Source organism: Salmo trutta, chromosome 25 (genome assembly GCF_901001165.1).
Source record: "Salmo trutta chromosome 25, fSalTru1.1, whole genome shotgun sequence".
NCBI lineage: Eukaryota > Metazoa > Chordata > Actinopteri > Salmoniformes > Salmonidae > Salmo > Salmo trutta.
Window position 1 is genome coordinate 32,615,223 of NC_042981.1, and position 25,619 is coordinate 32,640,841.

The following is a 25,619-nucleotide window of genomic DNA, read 5'->3' on the forward strand; positions in this document are numbered from 1 at the left end:
ATTCTTAAAATAAAGTGGTGATCCTAACTGACCTAAGACAGGAAATGTTTAAATGTCAGCAATTGTGAAAAACTGAGTTTAAATTTATTTGGCTAAGGTGTATGTAAACTTCCGACTTCAACTGTATAAGGGCAGATTCATGAACGGTTGTAGGCCTACGTGGGCCTATAATGTGACTGGCCAGTAGCCTAGACCTATATATTTGTTGACTATTTCACATTTTTATAACACTATGGCCTGATAAGGGGAGAAAACTCGTTTTAAACTTGTTAATGTAGAAAGTTAAACGTAGAAAGAAGTTGCTATATATGTATAATTTAAGAGAGACAAAATGTGAATTGCACAAAGCTAACGGTTTGCATTCAAACAAGCGAAAGCGCATCAGAACAGAGCCATCCATTCAAAAGGCGCATGTTTCAACTAAGGATGGTGTAATTATTTGACTTGGTCATACAGCAGCTTTATGCAAATTAGGAGAACAATAGGCCTACCCGATGATGGAGATTATTCTTGCCTTGCTTCCCCACGCAGAGAAAAAGAAAGCACGCTCTGCCAAGTGACGCATGCACGCTCATCTAAAGATATTATTATAAAACGCAGGCAACCATAACTCGAGGCCTACTAGACGAAAATAATCGTAGATGATCGACCTTGTATGCATATAGCGTACTCTCTAAACTTGATGGCTGTAAAATTGTATAGGCCTACATTTAAATGTAATGTATGCACAAAACTGACAATAAATGATCAGAAATAACCCTGACTACAAAACACAGTATGAAAATGCTCAATTTACAAATCCTTTGGAAATACATTTTCAAAGAATTGAAACATGCAAGACATTCTGATTTTCTGAAAGTGTTTTATAATAGCCTACATGCAACTTAAAGTGCCTAAATTAAAAACATCAAACCAATCCTGATTTGAAGACGGTAGACGATATATTCATTCCAAATGTGAACTTCAGAGTAAAACTTTGAAAACCAACTATTATTTCACAAAATGAATAATACTAGGATACAGATGTATGGCTTTTTTCCAACAAGAACGTAACCTTATCAAACAAAAACAGTTTGTAAAAGGATATTTTTAGAGATATTTTATCGTTGCACATGACATCCATATCACATTCCATACAGAGCAACACTGGGCGCGCTCGGGCAGTGATTACACACAGCACACGCCTATCTCTGGGACAGATTGGCGGTGAGTCCTATTTCACAGTGAAGGGGTCAATTTGCCTTTCAAACAAAAGCGTGGGCAGTCGTTCCCGTGGCTATTGTGTACCATGACCAGAACCGTTTTTATTACTTATAGTGAGATGTCTGATTTATAACTCCAGTTAAACTGCCGAGACAGACGCGTGCGCAAATAAATACATTCGTACCAAATAATGTTCATTTTCAAGAAGTCTTGCCTTGTTTGTGTAAAATAATAACACTGCTTATCGAATTTTCGAAGATAGGGCCTTAACGTGTGTGTGTGACATTGGTATGTTATATTGTTGGAGGTTCGTGCGTAAAGCTTGCTTTTGACTGGGGGAAAGTCCCATTAAACCACAATAGCCTACAACAACACGTGTGTGCCATTGCTTTACTTTCGCCACTGACATCACTTGCTGCCCAAGTTTTTAGATTTTCATTTTGTTGTGTTTTATTCTATTAATGCAAATAAAGTCTTGCAACGTCTTTGTTGCCTTCTCAACCAGACCCCTCTCCAGACCAGTCCCCGTCTTAATTCACAATTCTGATGGTTGTGGCAGTGACGGACATTTCCTTTTGGCAGCTCCGTGGCCCCCAAAGGAGAGGCACAAAGCCGTGGCACGTGTGTATTTGTATAGAGAACCATCAAACCGTAAAAGGAGGAGGGCCCGGCGTGTGCCTCTGTCGGGGAGTGGCCGAGCGCACACATTCATGTAATAAACCGCAAGTACATCTGCTAAGCTATCTGCACATCCTTCAACGAAATCCACCAAACGCAGGCTTTGAACCCTCCCACATCCAAATCCACTGGGATCTTCGTTTCGTCTGATTGGTTGAGGATGCGACAACAAGGGGCGAGAACAATAGCACCATTCTGGCATAAAAAGAGTGCAGCTATGCCTTGGAGACGAAAACATTTCAGGAACACAGAGATCAATAGCTTAGCGAAAATATAAGTTAGCAACCGAGGCTCCTGGCGTGACTGTAATTTCACAAACCTGGATATCATCCGAGCCTTCGCCCACCTCTCCAAAGTGCCTTTCTGTCATTCGCAAAGATGCCCAAAGGATTCCTGGTAAAAAGAAACAAGAAATCAGCACATGTTTCCTACAGGACTCGTACAGATGAATATGAGCAGGAGCATCACATCCCAGCCTTTCAGAGTCAGGTGGACTCATCTCCGCCCGTCTCTATTGCGTCCAGTCCGGACCGCGCAGCTCCATCACCAGACATCGCAGCAGACGCCCCGGTCCCCAGTCTAGATGCTAAAGGGGTTCCGTTTGGCAACCAAGAGGCGGTGTACCAATCCCTCTACAGCCCCACCAGGCCCATCAGCAAGGACCACGAGAGGAGATATTACGGGAGAAGTTTTAATCTAGGTTCGCCAATTTCTGCTGAATCATTCCCGACAACCGCCTCCCTCAGCAGTTTAGATCATCTCCTGTTCGCCCCGGTGGATTTGAAAATAGGCACCAGCAACAGCAACCGCAGCGGCACAACCAGCAGGATCCCTGTTACAGCCATCAGGGGCGGTACTAAGAGGCCCGCATCCGACACTGAGCGCAAGAGCAAACCTGCCTCCAAAAAACCCAAAGCCATCAGAAAACTGAATTTTGAAGACGAAATGACAACGTCTCCGGTACTTGGTCTGAAAATCAAAGAGGCTCCTGTCGACTTTAAACCCAGAACGCAGACATCGGCAGGTGGGAAGCCTTTAGGAGAGTTTGTCTGTCAATTGTGTAAGGAAGCATACGCTGATCCATTTTCTTTGGCCCAGCACAAGTGCTCTAGGATAGTGAGAGTTGAGTACAGGTGTCCTGAGTGTGATAAGATGTTCAGCTGCCCGGCTAACCTCGCCTCTCACCGGCGCTGGCACAAACCGAGAGCGCAGAGTGCAGCCGGGATACCATCTACCCCAAGCATCAAATCTGAAATCGCCAAAATTCCCCCCAGTGTCAAGTCCACCCCAGAGGAAGCCAAAGACCCAAGAATCGACCTTCTGAGTGACAGAGACACCCCCAGCCCGGGTATGTCTGAATCGGGCTCAGAAGACGGTTTATACAACTGCCAATACTGTGGGAAGAGGTTTAAGCGCCAAGCATACCTAAGAAAACACATCCTGGGACACCAAGCCTTGCAGAATAAAATGTTCGAGGACCACGCGTTTCAAAACAGCGAAAGAGTGGAAGAGCAGGTGCCAGTGTCCTTATCCTCAGAGGAAAATACAAACCAAAGTCCCCTGAATCTAAGCCCCGTGGACTGCCTTCTCTGCCCCGTTTGCGGGGAGAATTTCCCCAACAGGGCCAGCCAGGAGAGACACCTGCGTCTCATGCACTCCTCCCAGGTGTATCCCTGCAAGTACTGCTCTGCCACTTTCTACAGCTCACCGGGACTCACGAGGCACATCAACAAATGTCATCCGTCGGAAAATAGGCAGGTGATCCTGCTTCAAATGCCCGTGCGCCCGGCTTGCTGAGCAAAGGGAGCGTTGGAAAACAAGTTAATTGCCTACACTACTGAAAGACAGGCAACTTGATGTTTAGATTGTGTGTTCGATGAGAGGTGTCCTATCCATGCCAATCAGATGGTTGTTGAATGCTGATCTATTTCTTGAAATAAAAAATAGGCATATATTTTGAGATTTCTCTCAAATTAGTTTATTGAAAGAAAACAAAGTGTTAGTTTGACTGTTAAAGGTATTTTTCTAGGACAGCTGCACACGTGCTCAAGTAGCCTAATAGCTTCTAGACCTAAGAACTGTTTCATTTTCCCTCATAAAAGCCTTTTAATTCACAGACTGTGAATTTCTGTTTCATTCAGCTTTATGCTAACTTATGAATCACAGGACAGACTTATCAACTTTGTCTTAAAAACGTACAAATATCGAACCATTCCCTTTGAGTAGAACCACAAATGCCTTTAGAATATAGCCGAAACACATCTAAGCTCTGCTGTACAACTGCCTTAAAAAAGTCAACATAATGATTGTTTTAATTTTGAATGCTGGCACATATTTTATTATTAATTGTTGCAATATTGTTTCGTCATAATACTTGTATTTATTTATTTATTTATTTATTCTATTTGCAATTCTATTCTGTAATTTATTGTTGTGCTGTGTGATTATTCTGTGTCATTCTGGCAGTTCACATGTGGTAGCCAAATGTTTTGTCAAAATGATGAGTTGTGATAATTGTCGTGGACCGTTCTAAACCTTCAATCTCCACAGCTCTTGTAAAACGTAAAGCTCTTACCTTAGATGCAATCTTTTTCTATGAACATTTTTATTTTCTTAAATGTTGGCTTTTATAGCGCTTTGATTGTATGTGTACACTGTTGTCATCTATCTATCCATCGAAATAAAAAAATATTTTCAAAATGAACCCATTTATTTTGCTCTAGTTTGACATTGACACAAACTGTCTTGAATAATACTAGGACTACATCACCCAGGGCTGCCTGCCCTCCCTGACTTCATATCTACAACAAGAAAATGAACGGACCTATAGGGAACTATTCATTAAAATGGATGTCAGAAAAAAATATTTGTCCTTTAGAAAAACAAAACAATAACATTTTTATTGTGCAAACGATATATTATGGAAATCCATCTGGGTATAAACTCAAGAGACACAATCTTCAGCCGAATAATTCTAAACGGTAGGCTTTTGGGAAATGGGTGCATATGGGGAAAAAGTTGTCTTGAAAATCCTTCTTATTCTTTCAATTTCTCCACTGCACTTTGCCTACACAACAAAATATCATATATTATTTCTCTCAGCTTCACAGCATTAATTTGGCTATTTGTATGAAACTTCAGCCTATGTGAAAGCTCAAAAAACATAGATGAAGCCTACTCAAGTGGGTAATTAGTAAAGGATGTACAATAGCCTAATTACCATGGATATTCAAGCCTTGATGCAGGCATATTCACTTCGGATGCATCATTTCTACAATGATGTGACTGATGTCAACCAGATACTTTTCAAGGACTGTACTCCTCTGAACAAACCAACCTAATTCCTCTTAGACCCCTTTCAGGTTTCATTTAACTGTGATTGCATCCGATGCCAGCAATTTTTTCTAGGCAACGGAAATGATACCCTAAATTGACTGTCACTGTATTATTGATATGATGACTCAAGCCTGGTTTTGGTTTCTATAAAGAAGAGACAGAGAGCACTTAGCTTCCAGTCATAAATTGCCATAATGCTTGGTCAGAACATGGCTCAGGACAAAGAGGTGATGGCCACACAACTCACCTCAAGATCAGAAGGAGATTTGTCTTTTCTTGAGGAGACTCAGAATTAGATTTCCCCTTTTAAATGGCTGCCTGACTGTGTAAGCTGAACATCCAGGTTCACATACACTCCCCATGAAGAGAAAGATTGGTAACAACTTCCAGAAGCGTGTGTGTGGCTTCAGCCAGCCAATGAGGGGGTAAGGATCATTGTTAGGTCATGACTGTGGATACCGTCATGTAGCTCACTAATGAGGACAGGCCTCTAGGCAGTAGACATGTGGAACTCTTGATATGTCACAACGTGAAAAATAGACTGTTCACATACACTGAGTGTACAAAACATTATTAACACCTGCTCTTTCCATGAGACTGACCAGGTGAATCCAGGTGAAAGCTATGATTCCTTATTGATGTCACTTGTTATATCCACTTCAATCAGTGTAGATGAAGGGGAGGAGACAGGTTAAAGAAGGATTTTTTAACCCTGAGACAAGCCTTGGACTGTGTATGCGTGCCATTCAGAGGGTGAATGGGCAAGACAAAATATTTTAGTGCCTTTGAACGAGGTATGGTAGTAGGTGCCAGGCGTACCGGTTTGAGTCAAGGTTTTTTTCGCTCAACAGTTTCTCGTGTGTATCAAGAACGGTCCACCACCCAAAGGACATCCAGCCAACTTGATACAACTGTGGGAAGCATTGGAGTCAACATGGGCCAGCATCACTGTGGAAAGCTTTCGACAGCTTGTAGTCCATTCCCTGATGAATTGAAGCTGCTGTGAGTGCAAAAAGGGGGAGGGGGGAAGTCAATATTAGGAAGGTGTTCCTAATGTTTGGTATACTCAGTGTGTCTTGAATTTATACCTACTGTAGATCACAATTAGTCTCCGTTCTTAACTTGTAAATATTCAATCTCAATGTAGACAAACGCAGGAGAGTTTCAGACGGTCCAAAGGGACAGGATCAGGCAAGATAGACCGACAGTTTCAGACGGTCCAAAGGGACAGGATCAGGCAAGATAGACCGACAGTTTCAGACGGTCCAAAGGGACAGGATCAGGCAAGATGGACCGTCTGAAACTGTCGGTCTAAAGGGACAGGATCAGGCAAGATGGACCGACAGACACACATCAGACACACATCACCAATTATCGTCTTAAGTCTTTAACAATCCTCCCAGTGTAGGCTAGGTGCTGTAGACATTGTACCTGTACCTTCAGTGGGGGCCCATTATCCCAGCCTCCTCTCCTGGAGCTGCATGGAGCAGCAGGGGGACAGATGGGAAGGGGGTCAGGTTACCCCGGCTGCTGCTTCTGGGCCAGGGTTGAAAAACCAAGACAACAGCACCATCATGTCACCCCTCCACCCCGTCGACCACCCCCCTCTTCCCCCAAAGCCAGAGGTTACAGTCAACCTGTCACTGCAGCCAAAGCAGCAGATTCTCACGAGATGATTTATGGAGGATAGGCGTTACTGTGACAGGGTTAGGCTAGTACCCATCTCTGTAATGACCGTATTAAAGGAAAAGGTTGAATTTACTTTCTCTTCTTCCGCTCAACTGCTATGAAAAAAAGCCATTCAAATCAATAGACTCAAACAAATAACACAGAGAACACGTAGAATTTCAAATTGATTTAATGAAATGTTTTTGATTTTCACATTTCTAATAAAGATAGCATGACTTCAGTCATTAAAAACGGTTTGATATGTTAACAAGTAATGATGAAATCTTCAAGCCTTTTTCCCCCTCTTCCTCTTATACAAATACTATATTACAGGCATTAATATATTTATGGTAAAGGACTGAAACCCTCGATTTCACACAATGTACAGGATTCCTAAACCAAAACCTAGAATTAACACTAAATCTGTTGCTTCACATGAGTTGAACCAGTCTTGAGTAAGACACAATCCTTTCCCTGGTCAAATCAAACCTTACGCCCATTTACTCCCATATATAACAGGGATCCCATCCACAACATCAAATCTACAATCTAGACTCCATAAGAAGATCGGTAAAAAGAGCTGGGTAGTTCTTTACAGTGGCTATTGGGAAGGTGAAAGCATTGATCTGACTCAGGTCAGTATTTACATACATTCTTCAAATTCACAAAATGGACTTCATTATTTCTGAACGAACTCTCCGTTCATGCCTCCTATGTTATTAATCAGTGCTTGGGAAAGAAAGGGACACAAAAAAACAGAACAAAATGAAAGAAAGAGAGGATGTACAGGTAAGGCAAAGTAGTGCAACAGACAGGGACAGCGTTGCAGCTCTGGTGGAACCCTTCATAATGTGTGCATAACACCTGGCTTCCATGGCAACCCAAAGGCGCAGGTTGTGGTGGAGGAGGAGGCGCGGGTAGGATAGCGCCAGCCTGCCTGTTGCTACGAGGGTCGCCAGAGCACAGCGCTGGTATGCCTTCTAACTCCCCAGCCCCCCACCCCTCCACTGTGGCCTCACGAGGTTACTCGGGGTGCATCATGGGAAATAGGAGGAGTTGGTGCCATTTGATTCCAATTCAGAGAGAAAGGAGAACAGAGCACCTCCTCAAATAAAGACGAAACAAAGTGGGCCAAACCCAGTCAATCTGCTCATATAAAACGTGTGAGAGGACGAGGAGGACAAGACATTGACCTTTACAGTCACACAGGGGGAAAAAACAGTCTCTCCCTCTAGAACAAAGACATGAGACAGGAAGGCAAGGCTAGCTGTCCTCCTTTTTGCTCTTGCAATGAACAGAAACAAAATAAATCAAATGATGTCTAACAGTGGTTTACAGTGGTGGGGGTCTTGGAATGGATCTTGGTGGACAGACATTACACAGGCACTGCGAGAAGCTCCTTCACAAATACACACAGCCATACACACGCACACACGGACGCGCATACACACACCAGTGCATGGAGTTAAGATTCACCTGAGGCTCCGGTGGCGTTTTCCTCTAAAACAACACATGTATACATTATACAACACTACAAACATCAAATAAAGCAATTTACATCCAAGAATAAAGAGAAAATACACATTCATTGCTAGGTTATCAATGACAGTGAGTGCAAAAGACCATCTGTAGGAACATTGGAATGTCATTCTTAGCTTTACAACAGGAGAGAACAATGGCAGAGGAAGAGACAGATGGAAGTTACTGGATTACAGGTTATGAACCCAGGTTAAACAATCCTACACAGTGTAACATCACTAAACAATTAGAAATGCAGTCTTTTCTCATTTCCAGCAGAGTTGCATAAATCAAAGGAAGACTGAATCCATTTTAAAAGGTCCTTATAGCGATAAAAAAACAAAAAAAAGTTTTCGATTCACCTCGAGGTTGGAAAGACATCATTGATTGTCCACTCCAGGTTCATAACTATTAAAAACAGACTCCTACTGCATTGGCTCACAGCACTCCGTAACCAGGAAGTGTGTGGTGTGGTGCAGCATTATGCTAGAGCAGCACCTCCTATGTCACAGCCCTTCCACCTCTCCACAACATGAGGATGAGTATGGTCCAAACAGACTTCCATGGCTCAAGGCCAAGGACAAAACAACACACTTAAATATGATCCTATCCTGTCAACAGTAAGAGTATCATCAGTGATTTACACAGCAGAATTGCAAGGGGGGGGGGGCAGTCAATGGGAAAACCATGAAATGAGTCCCTTTTGGGTAGTGTAACTTGGTGAAGAAAAAAGTTTTATTTCATATAATTAGATTTAACATTCAACATGTGTTCATAAAGAACAAGTTTTCTCATCTCAAGAGGTTAAATAAAAAGACTAAGCGCCTATTAAGTGCCAAAAAAAGGAACAGGGTTGACGATTTCACCCTGAACAAGGCAGTTAACCCACTGTTCCTAGGCCGTCATTGGAAATAAGAATGAGCTCTTAACTGACTTGCCCAGTTAAATAAAGGTTGAATAAAAAAAATTCTTAAAATCAGACATAATTCCCCTTGCGACAGGGGGATTGGAAGCTTGTGTTTAGGGACAGGGAGGGGAAATTGAATGCAGCTTCACCATTTTAGAAATAAAATGTAAAAAAACATTTCTAGCCTGTCTATCTGTGAGTAACAGGGTTAATGTGTTATGTCGACCTGCTCAGTTCTCCACCACAAAACACCAGAAAACCAGCTCATCAAGAACCTGATTTTACACTATCATTTCACTATGACATGTTCAATGTTTCTTTTGAAATGATTACTAGTAGACTATACTAAAAGTTCAGGGTTGACCTTAAAATGAGTGGCATGTCTTTTGTTCTTACTTAAAATTAATCACATGAAATAGATCATCTCCAGAAATTACTTTGTTAAAGCGAAGAAAATAACTAGGGCTTTACAATGATGGTGAAAACTTTGGGGTTAAGTGGGTTAACATCTTCCGAAAGGTCACAGAGGATGCAGAGGGAAATGTCAAAACGCTGCATTTTGGCACTTTAGCAAGTCTTTATTCATGAAAGAAAAACAGATTTATTGAATTCTCCATGTGGAGTCTTTTAAAGAGCACTTCATTTAATATAAGAGGCTTTTAAAATTCAATATTGGTGCACAATTTCTACTTAAAATATCAAGGGGGTACAAAAGGAACTCATTTTGTGGAAAGACCCTTTACCAAAATGCATATGGGTGATCATATTCCTTTTCTATGTCACAACCATAGAGATCCTTGTTTGGAAATGTTGACGATATGTGGACTTTAAGCCACCAGACATGATTGTTCAGTCAATTCCCTGTCTATATTTAATTGCTGTACTGACAAGTGATATTAATCAGATTCTTCCAGAAAACGCAGCAACATCGGAACAAACTTCAATAGCTTAAATTTCTTCTTCAGGTCAAATATGCAGTTTAACAGTAAAACAATTGGAAATGTATCAAAGTATCAATAACTGCCACATAAATAAACAATTGCAATATGCTCCAGTTATATGTTTAAACGAGATAAAAAACAAACAATGCACACACCCAAACTTCAGTCATGAGGGGCTAGGTATAAGGTTTCACAGCAGGACCTGTAGTAAAGACGAAGCAGGGGAGGTTTGGGAGGTGGGTCGGGCGAGAGAGAGCTCAGTTGGAAGATTTGCTTATGGCGCTGGCTGATCGGCGGAGTTTTCCGGAAACTCTGTTCTTTGTGGCACGGGGAATCGTGGGGGAGACCTGGTCCGCCTGGTCCGTTCCTAAAGAAACACTGAGCTCAGCACTCGTGCTGCCGCTGAGAGAGCCTGGACAGAGAGAGAGAGGGAGGGGATGAGAGAAGTGGTGAGACGTGGCAGGCTAACATAGCACTGATAAGACTGGCATACTCCAGCACGTTCTGACTGCCATGCATGTCATCGCTCCCCGTCCCCCAAAACAGACACCCCAAACTGCTTACTCCCTCTAAGGTCAAATGTATAATAGCAAAACAAAAACAGAAACAGGTGTATAGATTGATTTGAACCTTTAATTCCTCACAGTTTGCAAAGTGGCACGTGTGTGGACTAGATCAAGCTATATAAACATTCAGATGCAATGTTCACCATTCTTTCATCACGTGCTTTGACTGGCTAGACTAGAGGCTACTAGGGCAGAGAAGCTGGATATTTCTCCCAACACTTTGGGTTTGGGTGGGCAGATGCTTGCATGAGTAGGGGAACACCTTCGCTGTTCAGCATAAAGAGGATGTGACAGATTGCTCAAGTCTTAAAATGTTGTATAGTAAAAAGCGAATGGAACATTATGTTAACTGGACAGGCATGTCGCAAGCATGTGGAGATACGCCTTTTGTTCAACATTGTGGATCGGGGCTCCCGAGTGGTGCAGCGGTCTAAAGGCACTTCATCTCAGTGCTAGAGGGACCACTACAGACCCTGGTTCAATTCCAGGCTGTATCACAACAGGCCGTGATTGGGAATCCCATAGGGCGGCGCACAATTGGCCCAGCGTCGTCCGGGTTTGGGTTTGGCTGGGGTAGGCCGTCATTGTAAATAAGAATTTGTTCTTAACTGACTTGCCTAGTTAAAGAAAAGGTTAAATAAATACAAAATAAAAATGATTACAGGCTGCAAGCAGTGAAAAGTGAGGGTGAGGCCGGTAAGAGCAAACACATTTTGCGTACACGCCCCAACGCATCTTAACGATGCTTCAAGTTTAAACAACTTTCCTGCTTTGCCAAGACGGCATCTGGTTGCCTATTTTCTTTCCTCCACTTTTTTCTCTCCATCTTTCTGAAGCATCTCAAGTTCCTGCAGCTAAAAGAGACAGCAGATGGCTGCAGCAACAGACACTCAGCCTAGTGGACACAAGCATCCCTGACTTCCACTCATTCAGAGGGGGAGGGGTGTGTTAGCAGAATGGATCTTCATTATGCATATGAAAAGAACAGAGGAGGGCTGTGAGTCGACGTATGGGCAGGCCTAACCCAAGCGCAACCCTACAGCCCCACTTCCAACCCCAGAATTCCACTAGCTTCCACTTTGGCCATTCCACCACTTGAACTTCCCCGCTGGCCCTGCCACGCCCCACCCTCTCGTATAGTTGTTGGATAATAGGGAGGGGCACGGCAGCTGAGGAGTGGGTCGCTGGGCCACAGATAAGATAACCCTTTCAGGTAAAGGCCTCCACACAGACGTTACATTTACTAGCCCACCAGCATGCTACCTAGAACCCACCCATGTAATGGACACCTCTACAGGTGAGCCGGTGCAAACTAGTGTTACCATCGACTTCGTCGTTGCAATATCTACTAGCATGCTAGCAGTTTCCATAGACATCCAGTCTTTGTGCTAACGCTAGTTAGCAATTGCGCTACCGTTAGTTGGTAACTTCCTTTAAACTGCCTGCCGAGACACAAAAATGGTATCCAGGAGTTCATCTGACTCTGGGGAAGTAGATAAAGGGCTTCATTGCCAAAATTATCCTGAATTATCTCTAACAACTATCCTGACAGAGGCCATGATGGGGCAGAGACCTGCACAGGGTGCCTTTTATCTTAATCCTTTCATAGAAAGAGAGAAAGAAAGTGAGAGAGAAAGAAAGTGAGAGAGAAAGAAAGTGAGAGAGAAAGAAAGTGAGAGAGAAAGAAAGTGAGAGAGAAAGAAAGTGAGAGAGAAAAAGCAGAGAGACAACCCCCCCCCAAAAAAAACAAAGGACATAAATGGGCCTCATCCCCATCGGTTCCCTGCAGCAATTGAAAAAAAGCTTAAATGACAGACGTTTTCTTCCAGTACGGCAGGTGTTAGTATCACATTCTGCCTCAGGCGAACAGGGGAGAAAAAAAAAATTACCAGGAAGGAAAAAAAAGCGCTGGGGAGATGAATATAAAGGCGTGACATGCAGAAGCTTAGCCAGAGAGAAGAGCGGCCGTGTTGCTCATGCTACTACTGAGTCAGGTGCTAGTTGTCCCGAACCGTGCAGCGTCACTCACAATTACTGCCTGGATAAATGGAGAACGCAATCCCCATATAACGTCATATCAACCCCCCCTACAACGTTAACGTTCCTTTAAAAAGCGGTAGTTGGGTAAATAAAGCGTGTTAGTACCAAATAAAGGAGAAACCAGGGATGAGTGAACGGGAGAGCGAGGGTAGGCCCTAGGGCGACACACAAGCTTCCGGCCGGTGCTCGGGGCTTACCTTCTTCAATTACTGTAATGACACCTTTAACATGTTTTAATCTAAAAGAAAAACAGACAGTAGAGCGTCACATTAAGACCGACAGTCACCACAACACAGCCCTGCTGTAGACCGACAGTCACCACAACACAGCCCTGCTGTAGACCGACAGTCACCACAACACAGCCCTGCTGTAGACAGACAGTCACCACAACACAGCCCTGCTGTAGACAGACAGTCACCACAACACAGCCCTGCTGTAGACAGACAGTCACCACAACACAGCCCTGCTGTAGACAGACAGTCACCACAACACAGCCCTGCTGTAGACAGACAGTCACCACAACACAGCCCTGCTGTAGACAGACAGTCACCACAACACAGCCCTGCTGTAGACAGACAGTCACCACAACACAGCCCTGCTGTAGACAGACAGTCACCACAACACAGCCCTGCTGTAGACAGACAGTCACCACAACACAGCCCTGCTGTAGACAGACAGTCACCACAACACAGCCCTGCTGTAGACAGACAGTCACCACAACACAGCCCTGCTGTAGACAGACAGTCACCACAACACAGCCCTGCTGTAGACAGACAGTCACCACAACACAGCCCTGCTGTAGACAGACAGTCACCACAACACAGCCCTGCTGTAGACAGACAGTCACCACAACACAGCCCTGCTGTAGACAGACAGTCACCACAACACAGCCCTGCTGTAGACAGACAGTCACCACAACACAGCCCTGCTGTAGACAGACAGTCACCACAACACAGCCCTGCTGTAGACAGACAGTCACCACAACACAGCCCTGCTGTAGACCGACAGTCACCACAACACAGCCCTGCTGTAGACCGACAGTCACCACAACACAGCCCTGCTGTAGACCGACAGTCACCACAACACAGCCCTGCTGTAGACAGACAGTCACCATAACACAGCCCTGCTGTAGACAGTCACCACAACACAGCCCTGCTGTAGACAGACAGTCACCACAACACAGCCCTGCTGTAGACAGACAGTCAGGGAGGGAGGTGAGGGGGACATTCAGGAAGCCTGTGTGGTTAGTTATTGTCACAGTGAGGATCACAGTCATACAAGAAACAAGGAAACATGACGCATCCAATAAGACATTTAACATGTTAAGAGACGGCACCATTATCAGACAGCGAGACGTCCACTTGTGTTGGTTGGAGTCTCTTGCGTGCTCTTGATGGGTAAATGATTTCTGTAACTTTACATTGCATAGGTTGGTATGACTGCTTATTATAAAATAAGAAAATGTTGGGCTGAATGCTGTGAAATGCTCATGAACCAGTTCAACACCATGAGATAGAGATCAGTGTTAGAGGGAAAAAAAAGGCATATTACCATGTGTTATACAATTCATTATAAACCAGGTGGTTCCAGCCCTGAATGCTGATTGGCTGAGAGCCGTGGTATTTCAGACCGTATACCACGGGTATGACAAAACATGTATTTTTCCTGCTCAATTACATTGGTAATCAGTTTATAATAGCAATAAGGCACCTCAGGGGTTTGTGGTGTATTGTCAATATACCACGGATAAGGTCTGTATCCAGGCACTCCGCGATGCGTCGTGCGTAAGAACAGCCCTTAGCCGTGGTATATTGGCCATATACCACAGCCCCTCGTGCCTTATTGCTTAAATATACCACGTACTAATGAAACAGTGCTTGTGTATGTGTATAGGATAACACAATCTGCACTGGAGTACATACAGCGTGCCGTCCCGCGAACAAACAAAAACCACCGACCAGGTTGACCTCTCCGACACATGGTGAAAGCTGGAGGCTCTTCAGCAGCCAACCCATGCAGTTAAAGCAGAGGTAGACGAGGGAAGCAGGTGAAGAGCTGTTGTCTCCAGACAGACAGTGGTTTAAGGGTGAGAGAGGGAGGCCTGTCTAGACTCCGGGGAGTTGAGAGCTCTTCAGTTTGAATCCATTAGCAGCTGGGTCTCATGAGAGAAGTTGTTTACCTCTTTTAAAATCCACATTTATTCAACCCGTTGAATAATCACGTGTAACTCCATCTTCACATGTATTGCAGCCAGAGTAGAACTCCATAGGAAAACGCACAGTCCATTGGCAAACCAACACGCCAACAAACACTCAAACCACATGGATCAAAATCCAGACAGACAGAGCACAACCCTCTAATGAGGGACATTGCAGACACTCAGTGCTGAGGATGACAGCAATCTACTGTGCGTTATAAGATGGGTGATGCAGGAGGAGGAAGATTTGGGGAGGGAGGTGATTGAGGTAGGGGTTAGGATGAATGAGGTTCACTGAGATGGCGTAGCTGTGGCGTCAGAGATGAAGGACAGGTTAATGTTGCTGGTGGAGGGTGGACAATGGGCATCATGCCTAGCGGAGGAAACAGCTAGGAGTCTTACAGTCCAGCTTGGCCCAGGGGTACTCCACGTCCCAAACCATCCCCGGCCAACAGCTGCACGCTGCGCATCATGGATGACATGTTAGTGGAGCAATGAGCCAAAGCAGAAGTATTGACAAGCACACACACTGCAGCAGCATATGGAACGACAAGCACCACAATAGATTCAGCTGCGGAACGATTCCCTCTTAAACGCACGGTCAGGGGGCCAGAACCTAATTACAAATAATTTGTCAATTGACCGCAAGAAGATATACACTGTGTGCACAAAACATTAGGAACACCTAAACAGAACAGCCTCAATTCGTCGGGGCATGGACTCTACAAGGTGTTGAAAGCATTCTACAGGGATGCTGGCCCATGTTGACTCCAATGCTTCCCACAATTGTATCAAGTTGGCTGGATGTTCTTTGGGTGGTGGATCATTCTTGATACACACAGGAAACTGTTGAGCGTGGAAAAACCCATCAGCGTTGCAGTTCTTGACACACTCAAACCGGTGTGCCTGGCACCTACAGTGGGGGGAAAAAAGTATTTGATCCCCTGCTGATTTTGTACGTTTGCCCACTTACAAAGAAATGATCAGTCTAGAATTTTAATAATAGGTTTATTTGAACAGTGAGACAGAATAACAAAATCCAGAAAAACGCATCTCAAAAATGTTATAAAATGATTTGCATTTTAATGAAGGAAATAAGTATTTGACCCCTCTGCAAAACATGACTTAATACTTGGTGGCAAAACCTTTGTTGGCAATCACAGAGGTCAGACGTTTCTTGTAGTTGGCCACCAGGTTTGCACACGTCTCAAGAGGGATTTTTTCCCACTCCTCTTTGCAGATCTTCTCCAAGTCATTAAGGTTTCGAGGCTGACGTTTGGCAACTCGAACCTTCAGCTCCCTCCACAGATTTTCTATGGGATTAAGGTCTGGAGACTGGCTAGGCCACTCCAGGACCTTAATGTGCTTCTTCTTGAGCCACTCCTTTGTTGCCTTGGCCGTGTGTTTTGGGTCATTGTCATGCTGGAATATCCATCCACGACCCATTTTCAATGCCCTGGCTGAGGGAAGGAGGTTCTCACCCAAGATTTGACTTCACCCCATCCATCGTCCCTTTAATGCGGTGAAGTTGTCCTGTCCCCTTAGCAGAAAAACACCCCCAAAGCATAATGTTTCCACCTCCATGTTTGACGGTGGAGATGGTATTCTTGGGGTCATAGGCAGTATTCCTCCTCCTCCAAACTCGGCGAGTTGAGTTGATGCCAAAGAGCTCCATTTTGGTCTCATCTGACCACAACACTTTCACCAGTTGTCCTCTGAGTCATTCAGATGTTCATTGGCAAACTTCAGACGGGCATGTATATGTATTCTTGAGCAGGGGGACCTTGCGGGCGCTGCAGGATTTCAGTCCTTCACGGCGTAGTGTGTTACCAATTGTTTTCTTGGTGACTATGGTCCCAGCTGCCTTGAGATCATTGACAAGATCCTCCCGTGTAGTTCTGGGCTGATTCCTCACCGTTCTCATGATCATTGCAACTCCACGAGGTGAGATCTTGCATGGAGCCCCAGGCCGAGGGATATTGACAGTTCTTTTGTGTTTCATCCATTTGCGAATAATCGCACCAAATGTTGTCACCTTCTCACCAAGCTGCTTGTCGATGGTCTTGTAGCCCATTCCAGCCTTGTGTAGGTCTACAATCTTGTCCCTGACATCCTTGGAGATCTCTTTGGTCTTGGCCATGGTGGAGAGTTTGGAATGGGATTGATTGATTGCTTCTGTGGACAGGTGTCTTTTTTACAGGTAACACGTTGCGGTTAGGAGCACTCCCTTTAAGAGTGTGCTCCTAATCTCAGCTCGTTACCTCTAGAAAAGACACCTGGGAGCCAGAAATCTTTCTGATTGAGAGGGGGTCAAATACTTATTTCCCTCATTAAAATGCAAATCAATTTATAACATGCGTTTTTCTGGATATTTTTGTTGTTATTCTGTCTCTCACTGTTCAAATAAACATACCATTAAAATTATAGACTGATCCTTTCTTTGTCAGTGGGCAAACGTACAAAATCAGCAGGGGATCAAATACTTTTTTCCCCCACTGTACTACCATACCCCGTTCAGAGGCACTTAAATCTTTTGTCTTGCCCATTCACCCTCAATGGCACACATACACAATCCATGTCTCAAGACCTAAGAATCCTTCATTAACCGGTCTCTTCTTCATCTACACTGATTGAAGTGGATTTAACAGGTGACATCAATAAGGGATCATAGCTTTTATCTGGATTCACCTGGTCAGTCTGTCATAGATAGAGCAGCTGTTCATAATGTTTTGTACACTCAGTGTATGCTGAAACAGATATGACTAAAACAATAATTTCAAACCTTACATTTCTATACGATCAGTTATCTCTCTCTATTATGCGCGAGAATACTTTGGAGCAGATTTCCTAAATTAAAATCACTTGAACCGGATTTGCTGGTGTTTTTAACAGTCTTATGTCCAACAATATGTTGTTTTTCCTTGTTCAAAAACTTGGTGGGAGAAATAAAATGAGGGTAGTACTAGGGGGTAGTACACAGCAACGATACACTAACAGCGAGAAAACTAAAGGAGCCTGTTGTGAGGATCTATTAGTGACCACCTGCTGATGCATAGAACCATACACAGGACATACACAGGCCGTATGTTATGAACATAAATGTACTGCACATTATCCACACTCCTGCTAGAAATACATGAAAATATGGTGACAAAAAACGACCATTTCAAAACAACTTCTCAGAAAAGGGAATGCCTGGTTTATCACTGGAAGAAGCTGCGAACACCTGTGTGTGTATGTGTGTGTGTTTATTTTGATGTATTTTACCTTTATTTAACTAGGCAAGTCAGTTAAGAACAAATTCTTATTTTCAATGACGGCCTAGGAACAGTGGGTTAACTGCCTTGTTCAGGGGCAGAACGACAGATTTTTACTTAGTCAGCTCGGGGATTCGATCTTGCCACCTTTTGGTTACTAGTCGAATGCTCTAACCACTAGGCTACCTGCCGCCCGTATGCGTGGGCGTGTACTATTAGGACTTAACCTCCCCCCTTGTTTAAAAGATTACCAGGTGAAGACCGCATGCAGACCAAGAATGAGTCCTGAAATTGCCCTGCATCTCTATGGCGTGGTGCTGTGCATAGAAACAGTTGATGCAGAGGGCCAGCTGATTACAAACCCACTGTGGACAAAAGCCTAAATCCTGGACACACACAAATGTATGCATACACCACACACACTTTTACATAGACACACAAACAGAAGCAATAGCCCAAAAATGCTGTTTGCCCATTTATTTCTATATTTCCAATGCATTAAAGAGGGTTAGTATATTAAGTCTTGTTGTTGGCTGCTCTCAGCAGACACAGCCGATGCACAATGCTGTGAAACCAATCCTCATTTAACGATATGAGAAAATAATGGTTTATTGTCTGGCCTCTGCTCCCATAACCCCAATGAGGAGCCAACCAGGTATCCTACTCATGCCCCCACTGCAGAAGAGCCCACTGCTGAAATAACCCACAACAGCAGAGGATGGACATGACCCGGCGCTGGGTAATTACATGTCTTTTCTCCATCACTTTCTCTCACTCGCTCTCTCCCGCTCGCCGGTTCAATCTCTCCCTTTCTGTTTACCTCTGCCTTTCTATCACTTCCTCCCTCTCCCCGTTTCCCTCTCCCTGAGGAATAGTCCCCGTTTAGTATTCTGCCTGATGAAAAAGGTCAATAGAGGTCAGTTTAGGACTTCTTTTATTTTAGAATGTATTTATTTGCACCAAAGTAAACAAGTGATAGACAACAATACAGGTAAACAAATAAAAACGGTGTGCAGGTGTGGTTGGGACTCCTGTCCACCTCTGCAGTAAAGGGAGCAGACTGTAATTATGTTAATAGACCTGCTACCCCCTGCCTCCGCCAGTCTGCTTATCAACCCTGCCTTCTGGGGCTGCTCGCTGAGATCTGGACCACACACACACACACACACACACACACACACGATAACAGATCCAGTTATCACAAAGTACAACAGCACAGGTGTCCAGTTTTAGCGTCGCTGTATCGATTGGATGCTAGTGATGGTGTTGTTATAGACCCATCAGATCTAGGCCAGGCAGGACAGGAAGAGGAGACATTGTTTAATGAACTCCCCCTCCCTCTCCTCCTCCTGACCTCTGGAGGACAGCAGTGTGAACCCCGTGTTCACCGTCGGCTGTTAGTTACTACACATCTCTGGTACGGGGATGGAGGCTCTGATAAGAAGAGTCCGATCACATACACGGGACTTGACCCACCTTCATTCATGTCACATGTATATTTCGATCAGGCTCATTAAATGAGAGGGAGATAAACAGAAAGGAGGAGGCGAGATGAAACAGTACACAGCGAGACAAGGAGCAGGGCCCGACTAAGTTGTTGAGCCACGGGTGAAGTCTTTGATGCTGCTGCTCAGACAGTGTGGAGAGAGATTGGCCCTGTTGCCTTTGATATTCATCAGAGTGTGGGTGTGAGGAGACAAGGACCAGGAAACAGAGATGGAGGGGCCTGAAGAGGAGGGCTAACAGGTGTGCTGCTGTGGAGGAAGAAAGGAGGAAGTGGAGGAAGAGAGGAGGAGAGCAGGGGATTCTTACCTGTCCCACTCATTGGGTAGTAGCTGGGTGAAGGGGAGAAGACCTGCGAGGCAAAGTCCTCAAAGGTCATGACCTCCCGGTGGTTCTGCACGATGGCCTCCAGGTACAGCGCCCGCTCCTCATAGCTGGGGCCAGGGTTAAGGAAAACCAGAGGAAGAGACCTAGAAAAGGGCTGATTTACAGCCCAATGAATCGAAACAAAAACGCTCAATTCATCAATGCAGGAACATAGTCAATCAAGACAAAACAACAGGTGAAGAAAACCCATCTCACCGTTCCATAATAGAGAAATGAGCCTCTCTGACCAACAACAGTAGCAGACAGACAAAAGGCAGCATGAGTAGACAGAGGAGTAGTAATAACCAGACCGTTGGAGAGGACAATCAGCCTGGCCACACAGCCACAAATGGGAAAGCAGTCACTAAATAAATACACTATAGGCATGACCATCCTCTCGCCTCTCCTTAGCCTAGTGGTTAGAGCGTTGGACTAGTAACCGAAAGGCTGCAAGATCGAATCCCCGAGCTGACAAGGTACAAATCTGTCGTTCTGCCCCTGAACAAGGCAGTTAACCCACTGTTCCTAGGCCATCATTGAAAATTATAAATTTGTTCTTAACTGACTTGCCTAGTTAAATAAAGGTTAAATAAAATAAAAATCCCGGGGCACTCTAATAGAACCCCTGCTGGGGGCAGAGAGATGCTCTCGGACATCCCTCCCAACCTGGCACTTCTCCAACCCGTCAGGGGGAAAATTATAGACATTTCAAATTCAGAGTGGCAGGCAGGGAGAGCAACCTGGGAATATGGTGGCGGATGGATACAGACAGCCAGTCAAGATGGAACATAACAAAAAGGGCTCAAAATGCTGCTCTCTCTGTGTGTGTGTGTGTGTGTGTGTGTGTGTGTGTGTGTGTGTGTGTGTGTGTTAGAATGTCACTAACTATGCTAGCTGTAGGTTTCTGTCTTTCCTTCTAGATAACTGCACCTAACAAATGGTTATTCAGTCACCACGTTCAGAGTCGACCCAAACAGGCATCTACTACAGCCCCCGACTCCAGGAACCTGCTGGGCTCATTCCACTCTCATTAACGGACTGCTGCTTGTAGTAAGTGTTGCTAGGCTGTTGCTAGGTCCCCTCTGCTCTGGTAGAGTGTTGGTGAGAAGAAGGGCTGGCACTGGAAGTGGATGTTACTGGGAATGTGTATGGGCTGGACTAAGCTGGGTTGGCTAAAATGGAATGGACTGGGCACATGCTGGCACAGCAGGGGTTGAGGCTGGCATGACGAATTGCTGAAAGGCAGCCGTTTCAAACTGGGGCTGACGGGCATCTGAGCCTAGGGCCTGGGCCAGCCTGAGGACAGGCAAGCTGCTCACCACACGGTGGGAGGGAGAGCGGCATGGAGAAAGAGAGGGAGATAAGCGTCATTGGTGCAGCAAGTGTGTTCTAAATCCACGGAGTAGGGGCAACACAAGGGCACGGGTTAAGATCACCTGAGCTGTGTGTGAGGCTGCCAGTAAAGATGGCTGTGAGGCTGCACAGTCATCTTTTACCTGCCCGCTGATTCAACCAGGAGTGGGGACACAATAGAGAACATCACAGACTTTGCTGCCATGGCAACCCAGGTCACAGCACAATGTGACGAGTTAAATCCCAGGTTTTATGAATGTACGTGGAGAGAAGGGGGGGAGGAGAAAGAGAATATCTGTAAATCGAGAGAGAGCGAGCGAACGAGCGAGAGAACTCCAGTCCACTGAGCCAACAGAGCCATATGGTTGTCCATTATCAGAGATGCAGATGACTGTGTCCCGGCCTATTACTGAGATTCCTAAAGCAAATATTGATTCCAGCTGGGGTGGCCATCCACTCTCCTCTGACACACACCTCTCCTACACTCTGTCGATTCCTCTACCCACTATAACCAACAGGGAGAGAGAGAGAGAGATCAGGAAAGAGATGGAAAGAGAATTGACTAAGTGCAATCAGTAAATGCACGGCTTCTGCGGATTTGAAAGTTGTAGCACAGAAATCCCTAGAAAAGCTCAGGTACAAGGTGAGTGGTAATGTTGAACTAGAGACTATTTCTATGGTTGTCCCCTCCCTCTGTCTCTGTCACTAATGACTATGTGCTAGGTACAGGATGTTGCCTAGCACCCAGTAATTAAATCAAGGGACAACAACAGCCCATGTCCACGTCGCGTTCGCCAAACCCACTGACCCTTCCCTGGGTGACAAACATGCGGTCTCTCTCTGTGTGGCAACACATATCTGTCAAGGAATTACCTCTTCAGGTGGAATGGCCATTACCCGAGAGATGGCTATTTACTGATTATGTCCCCTGGCTCCTGTAGGCCTCTGGCTCCTGTAGGCCTCTGGCTCCTGTAGGCCTCTGGCTCCTGTAGGCCTCTGGCTCCTGTAGGCCTCTGGCTCCTGTAGGCCTCTGGCTCCTGTAGGCCTCTGGCTCCTGTAGGCCTCTGGCTCCTGTAGGCCTCTGGCTCCTGTAGGCCTCTGGCTCCTGTAGGCCTCTGGCTCCTGTAGGCCTCTGGCTCCTGTAGGCCTCTGGCTCCTGTAGGCCTCTGGCTCCTGTAGGCCTCTGGCTCCTGTAGGCCTCTGGCTCCTGTAGGCCTCTGGCTCCTGTAGGCCTCTGGCTCCTGTAGGCCTCTGGCTCCTGTAGGCCTCTGGCTCCTGTAGGCCTCTGGCTCCTGTAGGCCTCTGGCTCCTGTAGGCCTCTGGCACTCAAAACCATTAGGCTATACTACAGGGACCTTGCCAGGATGAAAACAACAATACGTTTCCGTGGTATCAACGCAATACAAGTCATCCGTAGAATAATTGTCATTTCACAGTTGAACTGTTAAGTAAAAAAAGAGTGGTCGAGAGGCTTCCAGAAGCATGTTCTACCACTAAGAATCTCTCAATATTCCCCCAAGTTCCAAGCAGCTGCACATTCCCATTATGGAGAGGAGAGGAGTGGGAATATCATGCAGCGTGTCAGAGCGCTGCGTGAGCAACTGACAACCCTCTTCAGTCAGACGAGATTGGAAACAACCTGTAACGTAAAATAACGCTCTGACGTCACTCAACAACAAGGTCAGCCTTTAAAAGAAACTGTGAGAGAAGGAGAAATCACAAAGGTATTGGTTATGACCCCCCAAAAAAGCACATTTCAAATCCACTTGACAATGGCAACGACAATGTAGGCATTTAGTAGATAAGTCATCCTCCAGCTCTATAAAAGCCCCTCCCCTAACTCTGCCCCCATGGTGCTCACTGGGACAAAAGGCAGTGACTTATGGTTCAGATAAAGCCGGTGTGTGGCTGTTGGGTGATGTGTGGTGTGTGTACAATTCACATGGAGCCTCCACCTCTGGCACTCTTATAAACAAGCCGATGTGTGTTCCCTGAAACAGAGGGCGCACACAATAGTGCATGTGTGTGTGCATGTGTGTCTGCACGTGTGCGTGCATGTGTTAATGCATGATGCATGTGTGTGTGTGTTAGAGCGTAATGTCCAGATGGCAGGGTGGCCAAGGGGGAATCCAGGGTCAAGCGCCTTTATGGATCAAAACCAAGGTCAGGCAGCAGCAGTGGGCCATGTTCAAGGTGAATAGGGCCTCAGATGGCTCTTAACAGGCTGCTCTGGCCCAGGACCCCTACACCCCTTCTCTCTCTCCCTCCCTTCAGAGGGATCCGTCCTCAGTCTCTCTCTGCACCCTCCCAGTCCAGAGGGACTTACATTGAACCTCAGCGCATCCCCCTGTCCTCTCCCTATCGGGCATTTCACACAGACAACTTTGGGATGATACATTTTTGATGTCCCGCAGATTATTTGGAAACTGTGGTCTTTCTGCTTTGTACAGTCGTGGCCAAAAGTTTAGAGAATGACACAAAAATTAATTTTCACAAAGTCTGCTGCCTAAGTTTGTATGATGGCAATTTGCATATACTCCAGAATGTTATGAAGAGTGATCAGATGAATTGCAATTCATTGCAAAGTCCCTCTTTGCCATGCAAATGGACTGAATCCCCCAAAAACATTTCCACTGCATTTCAGCCCTGCCACAAAAGGACCAGCTGACATGTCAGTGATTCTCTCGTTAACACAGGTGTGAGTGTTGACGAGGACAAGGCTGGAGATCACTCTGTCATGCTGATTGAGTTTGAATAACAGACTGGAAGCTTCAAAAGGAGGGTGGTGCTTGGAATCATTGTTCTTCCTCTGTCAATCATGGTTACCTGCAAGAAACACGTGCTGTCATCATTGCTTTGCACAAAAAGGGCTTCACAGGCAAGGATATTGCTGCCAGTAAGATTGCACCTAAATCAACCATTTATCGGATCATCAAGAACTACAAGGAGAGCGGATCAATTGTTGTGAAGAAGGCTTCAGGGCGCCCAAGAAAGTCCAGCAAGCGCCAGGACCGTCTCCTAAAGTTGATTCAGCTGTGGGATCGGGGCACCACCAGTACAGAGCTTGCTCAGGAATGGCAGCAGGCAGGTGTGAGTGCATCTGCATGCACATTGAGGCAAAGACTTTTGGAGGATGGCCTGGTGTCAAGAAGGGCAGCAAAGAAGCCACTTATCTCCAGGAAAAACATCAGGGACAGACTGATATTCTGCAAAAGGTACAGGGATTGGACTGCTGAGGACTGGGGTAAAGTCATTTTCTCTGATGAATCCCCTTTCCGATTGTTTGGGGCATCCGGAAAAAAAGCTTGTCCGGAGAAGACAAGGTGAGTGCTACCATCAGTCCTCAGTACCTTGCCATAAGACAAAAGTGATAACTAAGTGGCTCGGGGAACAAAACATCGATATTTTGGGTCCATGGCCAGGAAACTCCCCAGACCTTAATCCCATTGAGAACTTGTGGTCAATCCTCAAGAGGCGGGTGGACAAACAAAAACCCACAAACTCTGACAAACTCCAAGCATTGATTATGCAAAAATTGGCTGCCATCAGTCAGGATGTGGCCCAGAAGTTAATTGACAGCATGCCAGGGCGGATTGCAGAGGTCTTGAAAAAGAAGGGTCAACACTGCAAATATTGACTCTCTCCATAGTAACATCTGACAAAAATATCTAAAGACACTGGAAATTAATATTTGTGTCATTCTCAAAACTTTTGGCCACGACTGTATGTGTTAGCCTAGGCCTACATATTGTATTATTATTCACACTCTCAGAACCCAGTAGCCTTCCTCACTAGTTGCGCACGCGAGATCAAGAGTGCCTAGTACATGTGTGGTCTTAATGAAATGGAGTAGACTGACTATGCACGGGCAGAGAATGACAGGCAGTTATCTTTCCAAGAAAATGTACTTAAATAGGAATAGGCTATAGTTTACTACAGTGTCTGTACATCAATATTGATCATGGAAAGTGGAGGACGCTCAACCAACCTTAGTCGAGGTGCAATCCCACATTTTTGAAAGTGCAAGTGTCCGCTCTCATCATTATTTTCTCTTTTTCTCCCCAATTTCGTGGTATCCAAATTGGT

The 25,619-nt window shown here is 45.2% G+C and overlaps 2 protein-coding genes across 5 annotated transcripts in view; one reads left to right on the forward strand and one right to left on the reverse strand.

The window, feature by feature from the left end:
• Window positions 1–1,127: 1,127 nt before the first annotated feature.
• Window positions 1,128–4,247, forward strand: LOC115162446 (insulinoma-associated protein 1b-like). Its single transcript, XM_029713756.1, has one exon. The coding sequence runs from the start codon at window positions 2,260–2,262 to the stop codon at window positions 3,676–3,678; it is 1,419 nt and encodes a 472-aa protein (XP_029569616.1). The 5' UTR covers window positions 1,128–2,259; the 3' UTR covers window positions 3,679–4,247.
• A 2,810-nt stretch (window positions 4,248–7,057) lies between these two features.
• LOC115162445 (ral GTPase-activating protein subunit alpha-2) overlaps window positions 7,058–25,619 on the reverse strand; it is a 151,982-nt gene continuing 133,420 nt past the window's right edge. For all 4 annotated transcript variants that reach the window (XM_029713754.1, XM_029713753.1, XM_029713752.1 and 1 more), the window contains 2 exons: window positions 20,124–20,248; window positions 7,058–10,663 (listed from right to left, as the gene is read on the reverse strand). In XM_029713754.1, the coding sequence (XP_029569614.1) occupies window positions 10,509–10,663; window positions 20,124–20,248 (280 nt within the window). In that variant the 3' untranslated portion in view covers window positions 7,058–10,508. The remainder of the gene's footprint in view (window positions 10,664–20,123; window positions 20,249–25,619) is intronic.